Source organism: Eupeodes corollae, chromosome 1 (genome assembly GCF_945859685.1).
Source record: "Eupeodes corollae chromosome 1, idEupCoro1.1, whole genome shotgun sequence".
NCBI classification, from domain to species: Eukaryota; Metazoa; Arthropoda; class Insecta; order Diptera; family Syrphidae; genus Eupeodes; species Eupeodes corollae.
Genome location: NC_079147.1, coordinates 172,530,063 through 172,550,290, shown reverse-complemented (window position 1 = coordinate 172,550,290; position 20,228 = coordinate 172,530,063). Strand labels below are relative to the sequence as shown.

The 20,228-nt window shown below is 33.4% G+C and overlaps 1 protein-coding gene across 2 annotated transcripts in view; it reads right to left on the bottom strand.

Annotated features, from left to right (window-relative positions):
* LOC129940601 (neuronal acetylcholine receptor subunit alpha-7-like) overlaps window positions 1-20,228 on the bottom strand; it is a 141,806-nt gene that overhangs the window by 68,828 nt on the left and 52,750 nt on the right. For both annotated transcript variants that reach the window (XM_056048987.1, XM_056048988.1), the window contains exon 2: window positions 6,281-7,964. In XM_056048987.1, coding sequence (XP_055904962.1) covers window positions 6,281-7,466 — 1,186 coding nt within the window. In that variant the 5' untranslated portion in view covers window positions 7,467-7,964. The remainder of the gene's footprint in view (window positions 1-6,280; window positions 7,965-20,228) is intronic.

Below are 20,228 nucleotides of genomic sequence, written 5' to 3'. Positions count from 1 at the left end.
GTTTTTTTTTTATATTGTGATGGATGATAAGTTTTGTGTCGAATGTAGCAACACTCGGGGGCTAAGAAAAAATGTTCGTTCTGTATACGTCTATACTGTTGGTGAAAACACCGATCATAATGAGTTTAACCTTCATGGTTATAGCTCAGTGCCATTTTTCTTTTCTTACCTTTGACAAGCCGTTTATATACGTAATGATGTTGCCTGCCAGCTTCTAACACAATATGGTCACTCTCCAAAGGAGCATCATTCACACTTGTTTCATTTATCGTAGCCCAACTGTGGATATTAATTCGACTTCTTATGAATTCAATTCGCTGTCCGACTCTATCCAAAGAATTATTCATTATTATTCTGCTTAGCCAACACCCAAAGGAAGGTATGTCGGGATTTTCGATGAGTTAAACCACCTGAATCAGTTGGTTGAAGAGCCAACTCGGATTCCTGAAGTTGTAGGTCAGTCCACCAACACTCTAGACTTGTTTCTTAGCTCTGATCATAATAAATATGCAGTCAGTGTGTTATCGACTCTAGGCACATCAGACCATTGTATCATCTCTGCAAATTTCTCATACTAAAAACCCCAGTTAAAGTAAAAGCCCTTAAAAGAACCGTTTGGCAATATGAGAAAGTCAACTTGGACTGGGATTTTTGGATAACCAGAAATTACGGCAAAAAATACTACAATGCCTCAAGGGAGTAAATATTTCTGGCCATTCGTTAGGTCATCGTCAGTTCCTACGCGCTTGATAAAGCCAATTTTCTTGCAGTATAGCTTGCTGTTTCATCACAATGAGTGACTCCTCGTGTACTTGAAAGCGTAAACTATTCTATGACATGACCTTCTATTGCACTCGTTCAGTTTCTAGAGTACTTAAAGATCTCAATATATCCCCGCTATTGTTCTGAAGACTTGTTCTAAAATGCTGACAAAACCACTACGTAAGCTTCTCCATCTATCCTATTCTACTGGTCTCTTTCCGATAAAAAAGACAAATCCTCCTCCCCCTTTAACTATCGTCCAATTGCACTGACTTCCCTTCTTTCCAAGGCAATGAAAACGCTGATGATTCAGCTTAAGAAATATCTTGAAGACAAAAGCTTCTTAATGACCGGCAGTATGGCTTTCATTGCAATAGATATACTTTTGATCTCATGGTTTACCTCACAGAACAGTGGAACAAATCCTTACATTATTTTGGAGAAAATAAAATTATAGCATATTTCTAAGGCATAAGCTCTCTTATCGAAAATGCGTGCTTTTTTGTATTGATGAATCTCTTCTTTGTTGGGTTAGAAATAACTTTTCGGACCGTTCAATTCAAGTAGTCTTGAATTGTATCCAAAACATAATCTGATATAATAATAATCTGAAAATAAACGCTTGCGTGCCCCAGGGCTCCTTAATTTTATGAATGGACTTTTGTGTGAAACTTTAAGCACACTAAATTGTTTTGCTGATGACTGTACCCGCAGCTTTTCATATTAGCTTTTAGATTTTCAAAATTGTTCTTCGGTTGTGGACTACCAACATCAGCGAATGATAAACTCATTAAATTCTGATCTTGACAGCATTGCCCAATGGGGAATCAAAAACCGTGTAGAATGTAACGGTTCAAAGACTCAATGATTAATGATGATGACAATTAAATTCTTTTTTTCTGTTCTATGATTTACAGTTGTATGTGTCCTATAACTCCATTTTCTTTCTCCCGTTCCATATGTAAAAATTCATTAAGAGAGTAATTATACGTTGTCTTGATTGATTGATTTCAATGAAGTTTGGACAGAAGTAAAAGACTAATCAGAAATGATCAGAAAACACCATTTTCAGCCATGTCTTCCAAAACGACCGCCAGTCAGAGCTACCTCTGGGGTTAATGTAGATCATATCAACTTTTCACGTTCACAATCTGCAAAATTACAAAATGAAATTCGCACGTATCGAGTATTTAGTGTTTAATATTTTTTCTTTTGAGTGTCTTGAACAGAGTATTGTCGAGTTTTCTTCTCCAGATTCGTCGCGGATTCTAGCATTCAAATCTTCTTTTAATTTTTGATAGTTAATTTAAATCTAACTTATTATCTAGAGTGTCATAGCAGACGGCTATTACCTATTTATTTTGAATTCTGGTTGATGCACTGGCTTAGTGAGTCGATTGACATTCCTACCTCGCTACTGCTTTCATGGATGTTGTCCATATTTTTTTTTATCAAAAATTAAAAACGCACATTTCGGTGTCAGTTAAAGAATTTCCTTTTTGCAAGCTTTCACTGCGTGTGCTTCGGGAACGTTAAAGTTTGGCTAGTATAATATTTGCCAAAACTTCCTCTTCTAATAGTTCTAAAAAAAAGTCCGCTATAGCACATGTCTGGCATGACAAACCTACGCACTAAGTATTACGCCTTTTCCTTTCAAAAAATTGTTTGACCTTAAAAAAAGCTACTGCTGTTCAACGTGTCTTGAAAGTTTCCATTTTCTTCAATTATACAAAATCGTAACACTTTCGAAGGCAGGACCAATATAATCCGAACTAACTATAAACTATTTATAAATTATAGTTGACATCTGATAATAGAGAGAAATAGTTTAAGATCTGGGGTGAAATCGGCTAAGGTGGTAATTGACTATCATATTTTTGATAGGCGAACTGGCAGGTGTAAGATGATTCAACTCAACTCAATTCGATTGGATAATTTCAGATTAGAACTGTAACAATTCATGGCTATGGTGAATTTTTAAAACTAATTCTATACAATATCTAAATAAAAATATGGAATTTCCTGTGTTTTAATGACATTCTATTGTGGAACGATGCCGCCAAAAATACAAGATGTTTGGGTTTTTTAAGGCAATGCAAGAATTTTTTCTCTTCCTCTGATTTGGCTGTTATCAACAAGACATGACATCTCTTGGCTGGTGCTCCTGCAACTTGCTTGAGCCTCTTAGATAGTATTGAGAGTAGAGCTTTTAGGATAATTGGTGATAATACCATCATCGGATCATTAAGCCTCTCGCACACCGTCGTAAAGTTTCTTGTCTTACCTTTTTTTACCGTTATTTTAACAATTTATGCTCTAGAGAAATAGCCACTTGCATTCATCAGTTCATCAGTACCCCTTCTAGCCCAAATTCGGCCGTACTGTCAAGTACAGAGATTCATTCTTTAGCCGTACTTCGTGAATGTGGAAATCCTTACCACACTATGTCTTTCCCAGCCATTGCAATATTCAAGAATTCAAAACCAATGTGCACTGACACCTCCTTTCAACCCTTCTCTCCCTTTTCTAGTACTCACACTGTGTGCGCTAGTGCTCTTGAGTGTGCGCTTATTATATATAAAAACTAGCTAACCCGACCAACGTTGTTTTGTCATATAAATAATTTCTAGAGAATATTTTGCTAGAAATAAATAACTTATTTTAAGTGTGTAAGGATGTGGTATATAAGTGGGAGAGTTATAGAGCGCTGTAAACGGTGACAAGATATTAAAATAACGCATATTTACTTTCAGTTGTAGTTTTTCAACATAACGCCACAGTGGCGATGATTTTAAGCACGCAGTGATCTCATCAGCGTACGTTGAACGTGGAATAACGGGAAGGAGTAACAGAGTCCGCCAAACAGTCTTTCGTTGTTTTTATATCTTTCAACGTCCTGTTAAACGCCTTAAGCGAATGTTTGTGTGTTATAGTGCATTCATCACAGATGATAATTTTACACTGTTTTAGCACTGTGGCACATCGCGCCTGGGTTATTTTGAAAATTTAGTGGGAGTTTATTTATTAAAACTGCTAATAGAACTGTTGGCCCTAAAAGTTTAAATACCTTCCGTGAATCATACACTACTAATGAATTTAATGGAAAGATTGGATAAATGTTAAAATAAGAAACTTCACATATCGTGCTTGGAATGTAGATTAACATGTTAAACAAATTAAATTATCAAGTCAATCACAAAACAGCGTTTGAATGGTCAATTACTGAAACCATTTCAATTTGTATTTGATTTGTTTTATTTAAAACGATTGAAAAAAGAAAGGTATTGGTAGTCAATTGTGAATTTTCAGCATCTTTGTGGAATATTCGTCTGATTTGAATTTTTTTGTTAATGTTATGTTGATAATAACGAAAAATACGTGTCCAAAAATAAATGCTTATTCGTGAATGAGTTCTTTTGTCAACATGTTGTCAGAGAGGTTTATTTTTTTTAGCACGAACAAAAATCAAAACGGAATGCAAATCATTGTGTCGCTCTACAGGTTGTACCTAACGAAGAAGTGACGAAGTCAATGGCTTAGCTTAAAGGCTTTATACAATACTCTTTTTCTAATTGTTGGTTTAAGTTTTGCCTCAAGGACTTACTACAATATGGCTGTCATTTATGCTATTTGTGCAGTCAAGTGTGGGAGAGATGCATTGTGTATCGTATATGTATATGAATGATATTCTATTTAAATGTTCTTACTACTATTTTACACCAGGCGACCGAACTTGTACTGCAAAGGACAATGACTTAATTTTTTTTTGTTTCTCCTTTTGTTTTTAGAATATGAAAGTGACAATGATGACGAGTACCAGAACAATGAGATGGGTAAAGAATTATTGCGAGACTTTGCGAGAAAAGTGGATGAAGTCTGCAACTGACTTCTCTCGAGTAAGTCTGCTGTCGGGATGGAGAATGCTTATAACGCGAAAACCCTGTCATTAGCGATGAAGTGTAGGGGAAAGCGTTAATTTATTTTGGTTTATCTTGGAAAAAAAACACTAATGTTTACGTTGGCTTTGAGTGATGCAAAGTACCCTACATTGACAAAACCCCATGCATTTATTTTTACATATGTACATAAATGGTTAATATTAAAAAAAATTATAAAAGTTTTTATTAAGTTTGAGGATAACATTTGAAAGAATTGAAGTTCTGCACCAACTTCTCCAGAATTAAATACGTATCACAAATTCTCAAAAATGGTTAATAGATTTAAATCAACACTATTCTTAATTTGAAAGATGAAGGAATACTTATGGGAAACATTTTATTTTAATTCTGTAATTCTATTTTATGTGTTTCCGTGCTTACCTTACCTACCTTACTTTTTACTTTTAACGAGCTACCAATTAAATGAATTAAATATTATTTTAAGGCTTGCTTTTTTTTAAAGGCAAATACTTAAATTATAAGAATCACATTTAAAGTATTTTTTTTTAATAATTATAAGTTAATTGAGTATGAAGATAAATGATGAACCACATTCAGTTGCAATTCTCAAAATAAATCCCCTGGAATAGTTCTATTCATAAAATATGACATTTAAACCGGTAAAGTGCAAATTTAAATTTCTGAATTCTTATTATTGGTAATTTAAGCAATAAGTTAGTACGATGAAATGGGATTCTGGACTTTGAAAAATGATAACGATTTTAACAAGATGGACGTTGAATGTTTATATTGTTCAATAATAATCAACATTTTATGTGACAACAAATAATTTTAGATACAAACAAATCATAAAGAAGGCACCTGTTTTGAAACAACTTGAATATGTTTTATTAAGGTTTTATCTGAATATGTGCTATAAATAAGGTTCCAAATATTAGATGAATATTCAATAGTACATCGAAATAGTAGATTAGTTAAAAGTTCAAAGTTTTGAAAATAAAATCTATGTTTCTTGAGGCCTTATTTATTACAGAGTTGCAATGTTTATCGGATGAAAATAAATAAATAAATTGGCTGACGCAACAGTCCGTTGCCTAATTGCGAGTAATGTCGTAAGAAATATACATGGATCCCCTACAGTCTTAAGCCGAATCTTCAGAAAGCACTTTATGTGACAAGAATTACTCTTGGAGGATTCGTCACTTCCTAGAAAGAGGCAGTACCCAGCTAGAATCTCGCTGCAATTTGTATAAACATATTTATTCCTTTAGACCGGCAATCCAATGATTTCTTTATATAATTGTTTTGAAAGAATTACGAAAATAATTCACTAGAATTTTTTATCTTTTTTCATTGCCAAAATTATTGAATTTGTGCTTTTATTTGCTTAGTGTATGTCCAAAATAAATTTGTACTAAATTTTAGATTAGGTTCAGTATTTATCTAATGTTTATCATGACATATTTTTGTTGTGAGGGGATTAAGATACTGTGATCATTTATAGAATAAATGTTTGTGATATGAATTTTTATAAATTAGCATCAAATTTATTTTTATAGGTTTAGAAACACACATTTTAAATACCTCGAAATTTAATAATAATAAATATTAGTACTTACATTTAGCAGATAAATTCAAGTAGATCAATAAAAATATCCATGAGTATTTATTAAGTCCATAAATCCCTCGCTGTATCCTTACTAGTGGCGGCAGTGTTCGTAAAGCTGCTAGGATAAAAACTCTTATCGCTAACACAACCGGAGCAGCTATATAAAATTGGCTCCATGATGTTGTTGTAATTGAAGTTGTACGTCGAGGCGATGCAGAAGACGTCACATAAGCCGCAGATGTGGCTAAAGTAGATGATATTCTAGATGAAGATGGAGCTTCTAATTTTGCTGAAGCTGGTGTTGGGATTGGTGTTTTTTGTAGATGAGATGTTGATGTGAATGTAGATTTTGTTAATGTTGATTTGGAATTTAAGTTATGCTTGAATTTTCTTCGACGTCGCACCACAGTTTGACATTTATTTTCGTGCAGTCTTTCACTTGACCAACAACTCATCCATTTATTGGCAACACGATGCTCCTGATCGCTATCAACGTTCTCATCACTATTAACTAATATCGAATCTTGCGTCTTATTTTGAAAATAGTGTCTGCTATGGCTAACACTAGCGCTATCGTTGTATCTTGAAAAATCTGATCCTAATTCGTTTCCACTTCTACTTTCACTATTGCTGTTGCTTCTTGATCGAATTTGTTGTTGCTTTTGTTGATTGTTTTCTATTTCGCTAGTAATTCTACTACAATTATTACGATTTCTATTAAATTTATTGCTATTTTTTGGTATTGATGTGTTATTTTTGTGCAAATGGTTATTGTTGTTGTTGTTATTTTCGCTAATACAACTTCGGATAGTTATGTTGTTACTTCTGCTACTATAACTATTACTGGTAGTACTTTTTGTACAGCACTTTTTATCGTAAGTACTTTCGGTTATGTCCAACACAAGGCTTGATAATGGGGTAGTTTTTCTTCGCTTAGTGTAGTCACTATAGTTGTTTTCAATTTTGTTGTTATTGTTTTCATTGGAATTTGTACCAATTTTACGATGTTTACTACTATTTTTTCTAGATAAGTAGTAACTTTTCACGAAACTATTTAAAGAAGAGTTTGGAGAAAGTGGAGTTGCAGATAAAATTTTGTAAATATTCTTGTTCTTTGTTTCAGTGCTTTTGCTTGTTGTTGAAAGTTTCAATGCTATATCGTCATCATCGTCGGGCAACACCATATTTTCATTCATATGTGCAATAGTAGTTATGGCGAGATATCCTCTACTTTCACTACTTTCGTTTTGCTTTTTCAAACAACAAAAAAAATCTATAATTTTATTTGTGCTGATCGAACATGGGAATTCGTTTTCGCAGAGGCGACAGTGAAGTGTGTATCACCAAGGCATCTTGAATATGTGCGCGTTTTATTAAACGTGCGCTTTTTTTGTGGAAAAGGGGTGATGTTTTACCTTTATCCTTTTTCGTGGTTTTATTTTACAATTTTTTATAGATTCTTATAGTCAAGAATTAATATATTTCATGTTTTGATCTTTTTTCTATTATTATTGTTATGATTTGTGCATAATTGACTGGAAAAACAGTGCGTTTATTCATATTAAGGATCTGTGAAATCTCTTACTCTTAGAACAATTAATAACGCCATGTTCTTAGGTTAGTATTTTTTGTCCTAATACATATTTTCTCAGAAAACGGCGCTTATTCGGTCTGTTGAGAGAAATTGTCTTGTTCTGAAAATAAACAAATATTTTTTTTAATTATAAATTATAATACATACATATAGAATTAATTTGTTGATGAATTTGACATTGATATAATTTTGTTTTAATTATAAATTATAATACATACATATAGAATTAATTTTTTGGTGAATTTGACGTTGATATAATTTGTCGCTCCGGTATTACACGGATCATGTTTTTAATACGCAGTTCTCGGTTAATTTGTTTTAAAGTCCCATTTCATGAAGCGCGTTATTGCACGATAACTCAGGCGACAAGATATGTTATTTTTTAAAAACGGTTAAGGACAAGCATTTTTTTTACAATGGGAGGGGGGTCTATCTCCCATGTCAAGGTTAGAGGGGCAATTTAAAAAGAATTGTTACTTAAAATGAAAAAAAAATAGTTAAAAAATAATGGTAATATTTAAAATTAAATACTATACATTTTTTTTAAGCCAACGTTATGTTTTGTTAGCAAGTTTTTAAATTAAGTCAAAACTATGCATAGTTTTTGACAAAAAAAAAATAATTTTAAACTCAAAACTTAAGTTAACGAAGCTAAAAAAATGTTCAATTTCAATATTTCGAAACCATAAGTTTAAGGATAACTTTTTTTTATAATAATTTGTTGCTCTGATTAATTTTAAACCAAGAACTGAAAGCTAGATGATTTTATATCTTTTAGTTTTTGAGAAAATTGTAAATAAACACAACTACTATATTAATGTAATTAATTTTCGTTTGCTTGAGTGGCCTATTTTGATAGTAATAATGGTAAAGTTTGGGTGTATGCAACAGTGGACTACCCCCTGTGCAACCCACCTATTTGGGCACACTATAGGATTTGGAGTAGGTGTAAGGTTGGGTGTATGCGTGTTTAGGTTTATGCCACACCCATGTATGTACGGACAACCCCCCTCCTTGAGCTCAATATAGGATTTGGGTAGGGTGTGTGGTGGGATGGGTGCAAGATGGGGTGTATGCAAAATTTTGTTTGCATTTAAATATGCTGGATTTAAGGAAAAATAATGTATCCTATGTATATTTAAATCCATATTCGATTATTTCTATCAAAATAAGATTATGTAAATACTCAAGCAAGGAAAAAATAATTTAATTAAAATATTTCTTTTGCTAATTTTCAATTTTCTTAAGAACTAGAAAGCATAAAATCATCTAGTGTTCATTTTTTGATCAAAAACAAATAAGAGAAATTAATTCTAAAAAAACAAAAGAAGATATTCTTGAGTTTCCATAGGATGTTATTGTATCGGTCTGATTTGTTGTACTAAAAATTTTGACACATCTCGACGTTACAGGATCTTTAGAATCTAAATCATTGGTTGTTGTGTGCGTTCCTAGTTCTTGATACATTTTTCGCATCTCAATAACCATTGTATATAATGACTTTAAATAAATTTTGTTTTACAGATAAAAACATATCAACAAAGATGTAGAAATTGAGAGGGTGTTTTGTTTTTGGTGTAGAGATTAAAAAAGTGAACAATTTGGTTGGCCTCAATTAAATTTAATGTTATAGAAATGTTTTTGACACCTTGTAAATTTTTAAGAAAAATCGAAGTGACTGTATTTTCACTTTTCAGATTTTTAAATAAAATATCTATAACAAAAACAGATATTGAAATCGAATTATTTCTTTTAAAGGATATTTATATTCATTCAACTTTTGATTTCACTGACTTTTTTAAAAGATTCCCTGTTTGGTGTAAACAATCTTCTAAGGCCAGAGTTGTTTAAAAATATTTCGGTTTCTCGTGAGCTTTTGTGGCACTTAAAATATGATACAAATTTATTTATATTCCCTCATGAAAGAGCATTTTGTAATAAAATCCAAAAGCACAAAATATTTATTCCTTTCCAACTAGACCATTTTTCTATCGATTATCTTTCAATTTTAATTTTTCAAAAAATATTTGTAAGTGTAGTCTTACCCACTTGGTGGTTGCAGTGGAGAGCATTTATAGATTGACATTTACTTTCAGGATCAGTTTTAATAGATAATAAGTTCCTTTTTATGAGTCCTTTATCAAAGTATTGAAGGTAGTTATAAAAGAATTCATCGTCCCTACTTGTGTCACTGTGGAGTTCGTTGTTCGTCATACATCACATCTTCTATGTGTTTACAAGCGAACGTCGAAATCCTTAAGTTTCAGGCTAACACTTTCTTTCGATCAATCAAACATGGGTATACTTTTCGTACATCTAGTAAAAATTCGATTATTTGAGATCAAAAGTCTTCCTTATATTTCTCTTCAAGGCAGTATTTCGTATTAAAGAAAAGTGGCATATTTTCACTAAGACAGCATTTCATATAAAAGCAAAAAAAAGTTGCATATATTGATACATTTGGAGTGTTGTTTTCCAGCACAAACTTGTTTTTTTCAGGAGCTTGTTATAAATAGTTTATTGTGTAAGACGATTCGCATTTGTGAACTAATTCGCTTTGCTGTGGTTCGTTACTTCATTACTAGTAGAAATGGAGAACATTTTTTTAACACCTATGTATTGTCGTTAGCTGTAGTTACAGATACGACTAGTGTTTTTTTTGTTGGCCAATTACCTAACTTTTCATTTAAAAAAGGGGATTGAAATATACATGACGCTTATACGCATAATATTCATTATTTTTTTTAAATCCAGATTCAAAAGATGTAGATGCAAAAGTTAAAAGAAGCGAACATTTTTATTAAAATATAACCCCATTTTTATAAAAACAAAAGTAGCTAAAATGCTATTGGACTCGCAATAGTAAAACACCGCCTTACGTGAACACTTTTTCTTACATTGACTACTCTGTAGCGTGAACCCTGTGTGAAAGCCCTATTAGTCCAATCAAATTGTCACCATAAAACCCGAATGGTTACATAAATTAGGTTAGTTTTAATTTGTTGATATGTTGTTTGGGTTGGTATGCTGTTGAAACATCCATGTTTTAAAATTCCCCCCACCACCGCGGGCGCCACCATCTTGAAAAAACTACTCATTTTTTTTACTTTTTTCTGTGTTTTTAAAATATCTTCTAAAGTATCGGTTTGAGAAAAACAAAGTCTATTTCTTATTTAAACTATATTAAATTACCTACAATTTGAGACCAAACCAAATTTCTAGCTCTAATAGTTCCCGAGATAGAGCTCTTTGAATTTTTAGAATTTTTATAAAAAATGTGAAAAATACAGATTTTTAGTCGGTTTTTGCTTGATAGCAAGTAAATGGTAAATCCTACGCCAATATTTGTCACAGTAACATTTGTAGTAGAGGTTAATAGCTAAAGTTTAAGAATAAACTGGTTCTACTAGGTCTTATAGACTCTGAGATATAATCTTTTAAATATTTTTGTAGTTTTTAGGATTTTTTTTTTACCAATGTATTTGAAGGGTCCGCAAGATTTTCCTTTCTTTTTTGGAGAATAGAATGGACTCAGCTGAATACCATGAACTTACAGTTTCTGGATTTTTTACCATACGGCGCTCAAAAAAATTCTGATCTGGTATTTGGACTGATCAGACGATAGAGCAAACTCTGATGAGAATGATGAAAACATCTGGTGGATTGACAACAGGTAGAGGGATAACTGATGGAGTGCTCACTCGATGGACCCTCGGAATGATACATCTCCAAAATATTTGTTCTGAAATTGAAATTATCATTAGCATCCTTTGAACAACATGTCGACACGATGCCTACTCGAATAGCCCGCTATAATGAAGATGCAGCAAAGCTCTCTCAGTGGCTTTCTGAACACAATCTATTTCCTAAACTTCAGGTGATAATGTCAATAGATTCAGTGGGAAGTAATGAAGTAAATTGCCATATGTCTGAACAGATTGGGGTGATATGATTTTTAAAATGATGGGGAAGAATTTTGAAAACATTAAATTCAAACGGAAGAACAAGGCAGTCACGCTTGATTCTATTAACAATACCGCCAAAATTGGGACCATCAGCATAGATCCCCTTATGCTTTTTCACAGGTTATGCATAGCAGAGCAGTCAGATGATGATTTAAAAGCATTTTTAAAATTCGACTTGACACCGTTTCCCATGTCTTTATTCACAGAAAAGGGTATGCGTAAGGGGACAAAATCTTCGTTATACACAGTATTCACACCTATTACAGAGGATGAAATACCCGTGGGATCTCCATATGTCGTGGTTGAGGGTGGCCATTTACTACACAAATCAATAGCTGATAGCTATGTTCAATACTTGTATAATCATTACGGTCATCAGGTTACCCTGATGATGACAAAAAGAGCACCGAAAATTGTGAACGACTTCGACGGGCGGCCCATTCTTCTCCTGATGTTATGTTTCATGAGGAAACAATGTTACAAAGTACACAAGAAAAACTCCTTGGAAATGAAAGCAATAAGAAACGTTTTATTGAACTGCTGAAAAAGACTTTACAGAAAGCTTATATCTGCGTTCACCAGACAGTCGAAGATGCTGACCTCATGATTGTGAAGACTGCCATTTCTGTTGCTCCCAAGTATGACTCTGTTCGTGTGGTTGGCCAAGATATTCCCTTTTCATTCTCCTTACTGCATTAGCATCAAAACACAGTAATCTTTTTATCCAAAATTGTGGAAGAGGAAAAACGCCAGACAGTTATTACTCAACCACATTGTTCAATCATACATTTTCGAATGCACTTTTGTTTATTCATGCTATCAGTGAGTGTGATACCACATCAGCGCTGTTTGGCAAGGGTAAAAACAAATGTATTAGTTTATTAGAAAAAGCAAAATTTTTCCATTCAAAAATTGATGAAACTCAGGGCGATTTTAATGCGAGTGACGGATGATGGTTGCAAAGATTTATGGAGCGTTATGGTGTGTGCTTTATCAAAATAAGTGGTGCAAAGTTATCTTCTAGACCTGACCGTATAGACCCTTTCAAAAACAAGCAGCAAGCTTGTCTTGTCAGGAAGCTGCTACATACGTATCATCTCAAGCAAAAAATGCTCCTGGCAGAAAATCGGAAATACAGCGCGTCACTTTTCTTGCTTGTACAAACTCAACAGGCGAACATAAAGTTAAGATTTAAGTGATTTGAAAGGCAAAAAATCCTCCCTCTTTTAGGAATTTTAAATCTCCTGTTGACTACAGTTGCTCCAAATCGTCATGGATGACAGCTGCTATTTGTAAAAATTAGTTTCATCATTCTTTCGTACCACAGCAAGGAAACAGATTGCAATTTTGCATTGATTTCAAATGTTTTCATGTGTAGTTCTAACAAATTTTTAAAACACCAAGGGTTGCCCACCAAAGCTCTTCATTTAATTGATAACGCTCCATCTTATCCGCCCGAAAACGAATTAACATCAGTGGACGGGTTAATAACTGCATTAAAAAAATTTACGTTAAGAGACGCTATTTGCTATTTCAATTCGGGTTGGCAAAGTCTTGAAAAAGAAACAATAGCAAAATGCTGGACGAATATTTTTAGACCAATAAGACATGAAAAAGACTCTGAAGAGGATATCCCAATAGCTGTTTTGAGAAGAAGAATTTGTTCACCAATCAAGTTTTAAGAGGAAAGTAAACTAGAACTTTTTCACGCAGTTAATCCAGAGGTTTGAGTATTTTCTCTTGTTCCGTTCTATGTAGATCATTCCATGAATGGAATGAAGATCCTCCAAACGACACCGAAACGAACGAGGTATTGATCAATGACAAATATGAAAGCGAAGACAGTATTCTGGTAACAGCACATACCAGAATAGAGCCTAGGGCAGCAATCGACATTTTCAATAAGTTTTTGGAATGGGCTGAATAAGAAAACGTTTTAATACAGCAGACATCAGCGTACTTAAACGACTTCGCGAAAAGGCAGTTTTCAGCCAAATATACAAAAATAAAATTCAGAAAAGGATTACGTATTTTTTTCATTACTTGCAACACAATTACGTATTTTTCATGTACATTTACATTTGAAATACGAAAAAAAAAAAACAAATGACTTTAAGTTGAAACAAAGGCGTAATTTATTTTAAAAATTTTAAGAACTACGCCTTCGTCAACATGAACAACTTCGATAACGTGAACACGCGCGGTTTTTAATAGTTCACGTTACCGCGAGTCTACTGCATATATTTTAATAATAGGTATGGCCTGGCCATTAAAAAGTAAAATTATAGAATATTTTGCAACTTTATGCTTCGAGTCAAAATTTAGGGAACCTTTTCACATTTATCAACACTTAAAAATTAACAATTGAAAATAAACAGACGACGGTCCAGTCCTCTCCAACAAAATTTTTCAATCATCAGTGAAGCAAGCAAAACAAACAAAAGCTTACGAAACATTTATAAACGTAATAATTATTGAAAATAAAATCCCCATGCGAATACCATTAAAAACAAATTATGATTATAGTAACCTCACTCGTGAAATTTGTAGGTATAACTATCCTTTTGCTTATGCGTCGTTTTCATATTTATTTTTTTTTATCAAACATAATAGATATTTATTTATTTATAACTTTATTTCTGGAGAGGTTATTTTTATCACCTACGGTACATTTTGTTTGCTCTGGAAATCCTTTTGAGTTCGACTACTTGCCAGTAAGCCCTCATTTCGTGCGTTCCGTTCGGTTCATTCAGTCTTTCTATGCCTTCAAATCTCAAATGTGATTCAATTTAACATTCTGAATGATTAAAATGTTTCAAGAAATAAAAGAGATAAAATGAACAAAAACTTTTCTTTCCACATTCACCAAACTACCAACAGACTGAAAAAGAATATTGTAAGAAAAATCGCGAATTATATATTTTTATTCGGTTTTGGACTTTTTTCTCCCAGGATTGTATTTTTACGTCTGCTTTTCTATATGAACTGAACACTAACAAAAAATAAGAAAATCACGCTAATAGGACATTTCGTCGAATGTTCTTGAATAAGTATATTCTCGTACAGCTCTACTAACAGTGTTGTTTGTGTTGCTCTTACTCGTAAGAAACAAAAAGAGCAAAATAATAAAGATTTAGATATCACCTCAGTTCTATTTGCTTGTCTCATTAAAAGTTACAAGTTTGCGTACTATTTCTTGTAAATTTTTTTTTAATGAAAAAAAAACAAATTGTTGGATTTTTTAAGAAGCTACTGAATATCGAAAACAATATTTTACTTTTTAAAAGATAAACAATAATAGTAATCTTTTTTTAGGTTTTTTTTTAATTCCTTTGATTTTTCTCAAAATTTTATTATTTTAAACGTTATTTTTGTTGCACAAAATTGTTTTGAAGAAAAAAATTTTCGAGGCATCAAATTTGTTTTCATTTTTTTATGATATAGGTATAAAAAAAAAACATTAATTAGATATTTTTCAAAAAATACACTTGTTTGGGATCACGATACAATATATTATATTAAATTTAATTTAAGTCTCTAGCGTTTTTGGTTCGTAAGATATTTAGGTTTAACCAAAATTCTCACCTTTTTTTTAACCGCTATAGTAAGAAACCACCCACGCTATATTCTTGAGAGCCCTTTCTGCATATCTCTGCCTTTTTATCTATATAACAACATTTATTTGAAGTCGATATCTCTTCTAGTTCTTGAGCTATGGACAACAAAAAAAAGTTCGCCCCAACCACGACCTGGAAAACAGAGCCCCACTTAATCGCTTTTACCTTCAAAATGAAATCACACAATGGCGATCTGAGAACCGTGGTTTCATGCGGTTCAGTGACGATTCCTTGGAAAATGCCATAATCGCCGAGCAAAGGGGACCAAGTCCCTTGTTAGTGACGAAGGTTGAGCTTCAGCTCATCTTCAATTCAATAAAAAATAAAAAGTCAGCAGGTGTCGATGGTACGAGTATATCTAACGTTGTACTAAGACATTTACCGATGGAAGCAATTGACATTTATACCACACTCTTCAACAATGCACTAAATAATGCATATTATCCAGTTTATTGGAAGACCGCTGTGGTTCATCCTCTCCCGAAAAAGGGAAAGGACAACTCCAACCCGTCAAATCTTCGGTCGGTAAGTCTTCTTACGAGCATGCTCAAAGTTTTCGAAAAAATCATTAATAGGGCTCTGATTTAGTGGGCTGCGGACAACAAAATAATTCCGGATAAATAGTTCGGGTTCAAGGCTGGTCCTGACACAATTCATGCTGCGTTTAAAATCGTTTCTAGTATCCAATGGAATAAATCAAAACAACAATGTACAGGTGCTGTTCTGATTGATTTGGAAAAGGCCTTTGACACCGTATTTTTGCAGTGTCTTTACCTAAAACTGAGCACGCTTGGCATAAGCAAGCCATTGTTGTATATACTTTATGATATGCTTAACAGTAGAAATTTTGTTGTCAAAAGTGGCAATGCAACTTCTACCACAACATTCTCAATTAAAAATGGTCTTCAACAGGGAGTGGTGAATTCGCCAATTCTCTTGAGCATCTAGACCAGCGATCTGATAGGTAGTCTTACAAAGGCAATTGCGTACGCCGAAGATCTTATTGTGTACAGAACGGCCTGAAAGGTTGAGGTTATTAGAATTCTCTTGCCAGATTTCGAAAAGATTCAGCGATATTGCGACGGCTGGAAACTGAAAATAATTGTCCAGAAGTCGGAGACAACTCTGTTCCGGACTCCGTTGGCTAGAGCCACGGGGGATACGTGCAAGAATTGGCGCAAGATGGTCATCGTTGATCTTCACGGGCAGCCATTAGAGAGCTTTTATATAAGAACGCTATGCGGACTTAGTATTAGTACCCAGAGCGAATTTGCATTTTCATTGCTATGTTTATTAAAGTAGAATCAAATGTATACATTCATGCACACAGAAATAAAAAAAAAAAAAAAAACAAATATAAAAAATGAAAAAAATAAATCGATAAGATTACGAATTAACTTTTGAGGTTCTGATGTAAGATACTGATGATAAGTAAATATTTTAAGAAGAGCATGAGCCTGCTGACATTTTTTTTAAGTAAAAGGGGATAAACCAAAAAGAATTAGGTGGCGCAACAACTCTTAACTATTCATGTGGACAAGGAATATTGTCAGGAATGGAGGGGACCTACAGTTTTTAAGACGAATCCGAACGGCTAATTTGAAAGACCACTTTTTATGACCAGAATTACTCTTGGAGAATTTGTCAATTCCTGGCATGAGGAATTCAGTCTTAAAACTATCTTAAAGCTACACAAAAATTCATAACTTACTGGTCCCATACGGACACACAGTCCAAAGCACTTACCACCATGCCACGGGTACCACTAGAGAGTGTACTATTATTCGTTTAAATATTTATATGTAATTGCCAGAACCACTTTCGAAGTTATAAATGATGTTGAAGGTGTTGAAATTTATGTATAAAGTTAACTCTTTCTCAGGATGCTATAAGCTTTTGCTTAAAATTGGTAATATCTTGCTTATAGTCCCTGATATTTAAATTTGAGCCCTTTAAAAGTTTGACATTTTCATAAAAAGATCAAACCGAATGTACATATATTCCAAATTTTGTTAAAATCGAGCTGAAAATATCTTGAAACTATTTGTATATTTGTAATACTTCCACAAAAAATGATCTGGGTAATATTTATACTTTTTAAGGATATTCAAGGTTGATGTTTAAAGTAAAATATCGTACTTACCTTTTTGACTTAATTTTGTATATTCGTTGGAACTAATCAACACTGCATCATCGATAAACCGTTAGTGTTTTCTTTACTTAATTAAATTCTACGGTCCAAATAGAGCAGGACAGGATTCAAGACATACCTACAAAATGTATACATTCACAGGTGTATGCCTTTTCTATTTGGAAAAACTTAAAATATGTATTAAAACCGTTTCAATATTTTTCTTCAAGCATTTTTAGTTCTATATACATATAATATCATTATTTTCATATCTAATGGAATTAACCTAAATTAATTGTTGACTGTTACCTTAGTGCATTTAGATTATATTGCAGGAGTTAACACTCCATAGTAAAATGTTCTATAAAAAACTGTTATAATTTTGTATGGCACGTCAGTTATCATACTCTTCCCTTCCTCCTTTGTGAGGAAAACAATGGTCTGATTGAGGTTAAAGTGTGCATATTGGAGGAATTAAATTTAAACTTAAAATAAAAATGTATATGTGCATGAAATATAGGCATATTTTTTTAGGTACAAACATAGCATGCAGAAAATACAAAATCTAAAACAAGTCTATCCGGGAACGTGCTAGTTCATGAGATAAAAACCTTCTTTGAAATTGGGGGACTCTGGCTTCATCTTTTTTTAGAAGCATTTAATTTTATCTTCCAATCATTGATGTACTCTTGTATTGTATTTAAATCAAATTGCAGGTTGGTTTCAATTCTTTTGTTTTGTATCATTTAAGATTAAGGAAGTCTTGTCTTGCCTCAAAGAAAACGTGATATCAACATCTGATATCCGTATTTTCTCCGACAGCCAGGCCGCTATCAAATCTCTGGACTCTGTCTCTACAAACTCTATTACAGTCCATAACTGTCGAGCATCTCTAATGGAGATGGCGCAGCAGTTTAATATTTACCTATATGCTGGGTGCCGGGCCATAGAGACATTCCAGGTAACTGTAAGGCAGATGAACTCGCCAGGAACGATACAGTACAGCCCATCCTACCACGTTTGGCAAGTACTGGCATACCAATCGCTACTTGTAAACTGCTACTAATGCAAAACGCGAGGAGAGCAGGCACCAGGTGGAACAACATCTCCACGTATCAAGCCACAAAAAACATCTGGCCAACACTGGATATAAAACGTTCAAGGTGCTTGCTCTCTCTAAGCAGATAGCATATAAGCTCGATAAAAGGTGTCATAACCGGACACTGTCTAATAGGAAAGCACGCCACGAGACTAGGCGTATTCTCAAATGACTTTTGCAGAACCTGTATGGGCGAGGAAGAGGAAGAAACGGTTCTTCATCTTCTCTGCACATGCCCTGCTCTAGCTCGAAAACGCAAGAATTACCTAGGAGAATTCTTCTTTAACGATCTAAACGATCTAAATCATATCAGTATAATCAGCCTCTCACGTTTCGTAAGGGACTCTAACTGGTTCCATTGAGCTTTAGGAGGAAGCCTCAAGATTTATGTGGTATCACAATGGGCCATTAAACTGGCCTAAGTTTTTCCGTTTCCATCTTGGACAGCCACTATAACCTAACCTAACCTAACCTATCATTTAAGATGTATCAAAGGTATTTTAATTAAAGCCAATTAGGAATTCCTTCCGGGACTTCAACGCAATGTTTTTGTTTATTTATTTTATGTTATAACTTTTACAATATAAGGTGGTGTATATATGTATAAGTAACAATATAGTTCATGTAGACACTACAATAAGAGTACAAAATAATGAACTGACACTTTTAGAAGAGAAAATAAAGTAAACCGAAGTATAAGCAACCTATAGTGCCTACCTCTCCAATTTATTTGAAATCTACTAAGCCTATACTTACCCTCTCAAAGCCTATGCGGTCTATCACAAGCACAATAAAGAAAAGAACATAAACTACTATACTATACTATAACCAAAAACCTGGCACCCTGAAAGCAGTGGCGATTCCTGCTCATGATCTCAGAGTTAGCTACTTTCTTCTAGAAGTTGAATACGAGTAATTCATTTTATTCAAATTTAACAGCAAATGTTTCATGATTTTTTTTTATTAACGTATTAACAATAGATAATTGGGACTTTAAATGAATGTCAGACAAAGCTGTAAGCTCTGGCGGTTGGATTCTATCAGGAATGTGATCGTCTAAAAACACAGCAACAGCTTGTTGTGTTTTTTTTGAAGTGTGGTTAGAGTATTCATACTGTCCACATCCGAGGAACTCCATGCGAAAGAGATACCGGAAAAAAGCAAACAAGATCAGTAAAATAATTTCCTGTTGTTCTCGTTCTCGGTACCAAATATCTGTTATTAAAATTTTACATTGAAAATTGATTTTTGCTAAAGGTTCGAGTATACTCTCTGTTTCTATACTATAATGTGTTTATTTAAAATCTGTAGGACACCCATTATTAGCTTCTCCGGAAACGATATTGTTGAAAATGTTTTTTCTAATAATTTTTCAAATATGGTCCTTGCTACTATACAAGCTACTATATATAACTATAAAGATTCGTCAGCGTTGTTCTTAATTACATAGTCCATACGAAGTATAAAGAGAGAAGACATCAAACTCTTGGTTGCGACAGGTCTTCTTCTCTGTTGTGTCTTTAATGTTTACCTGCATATTTCGCCTGGTAAT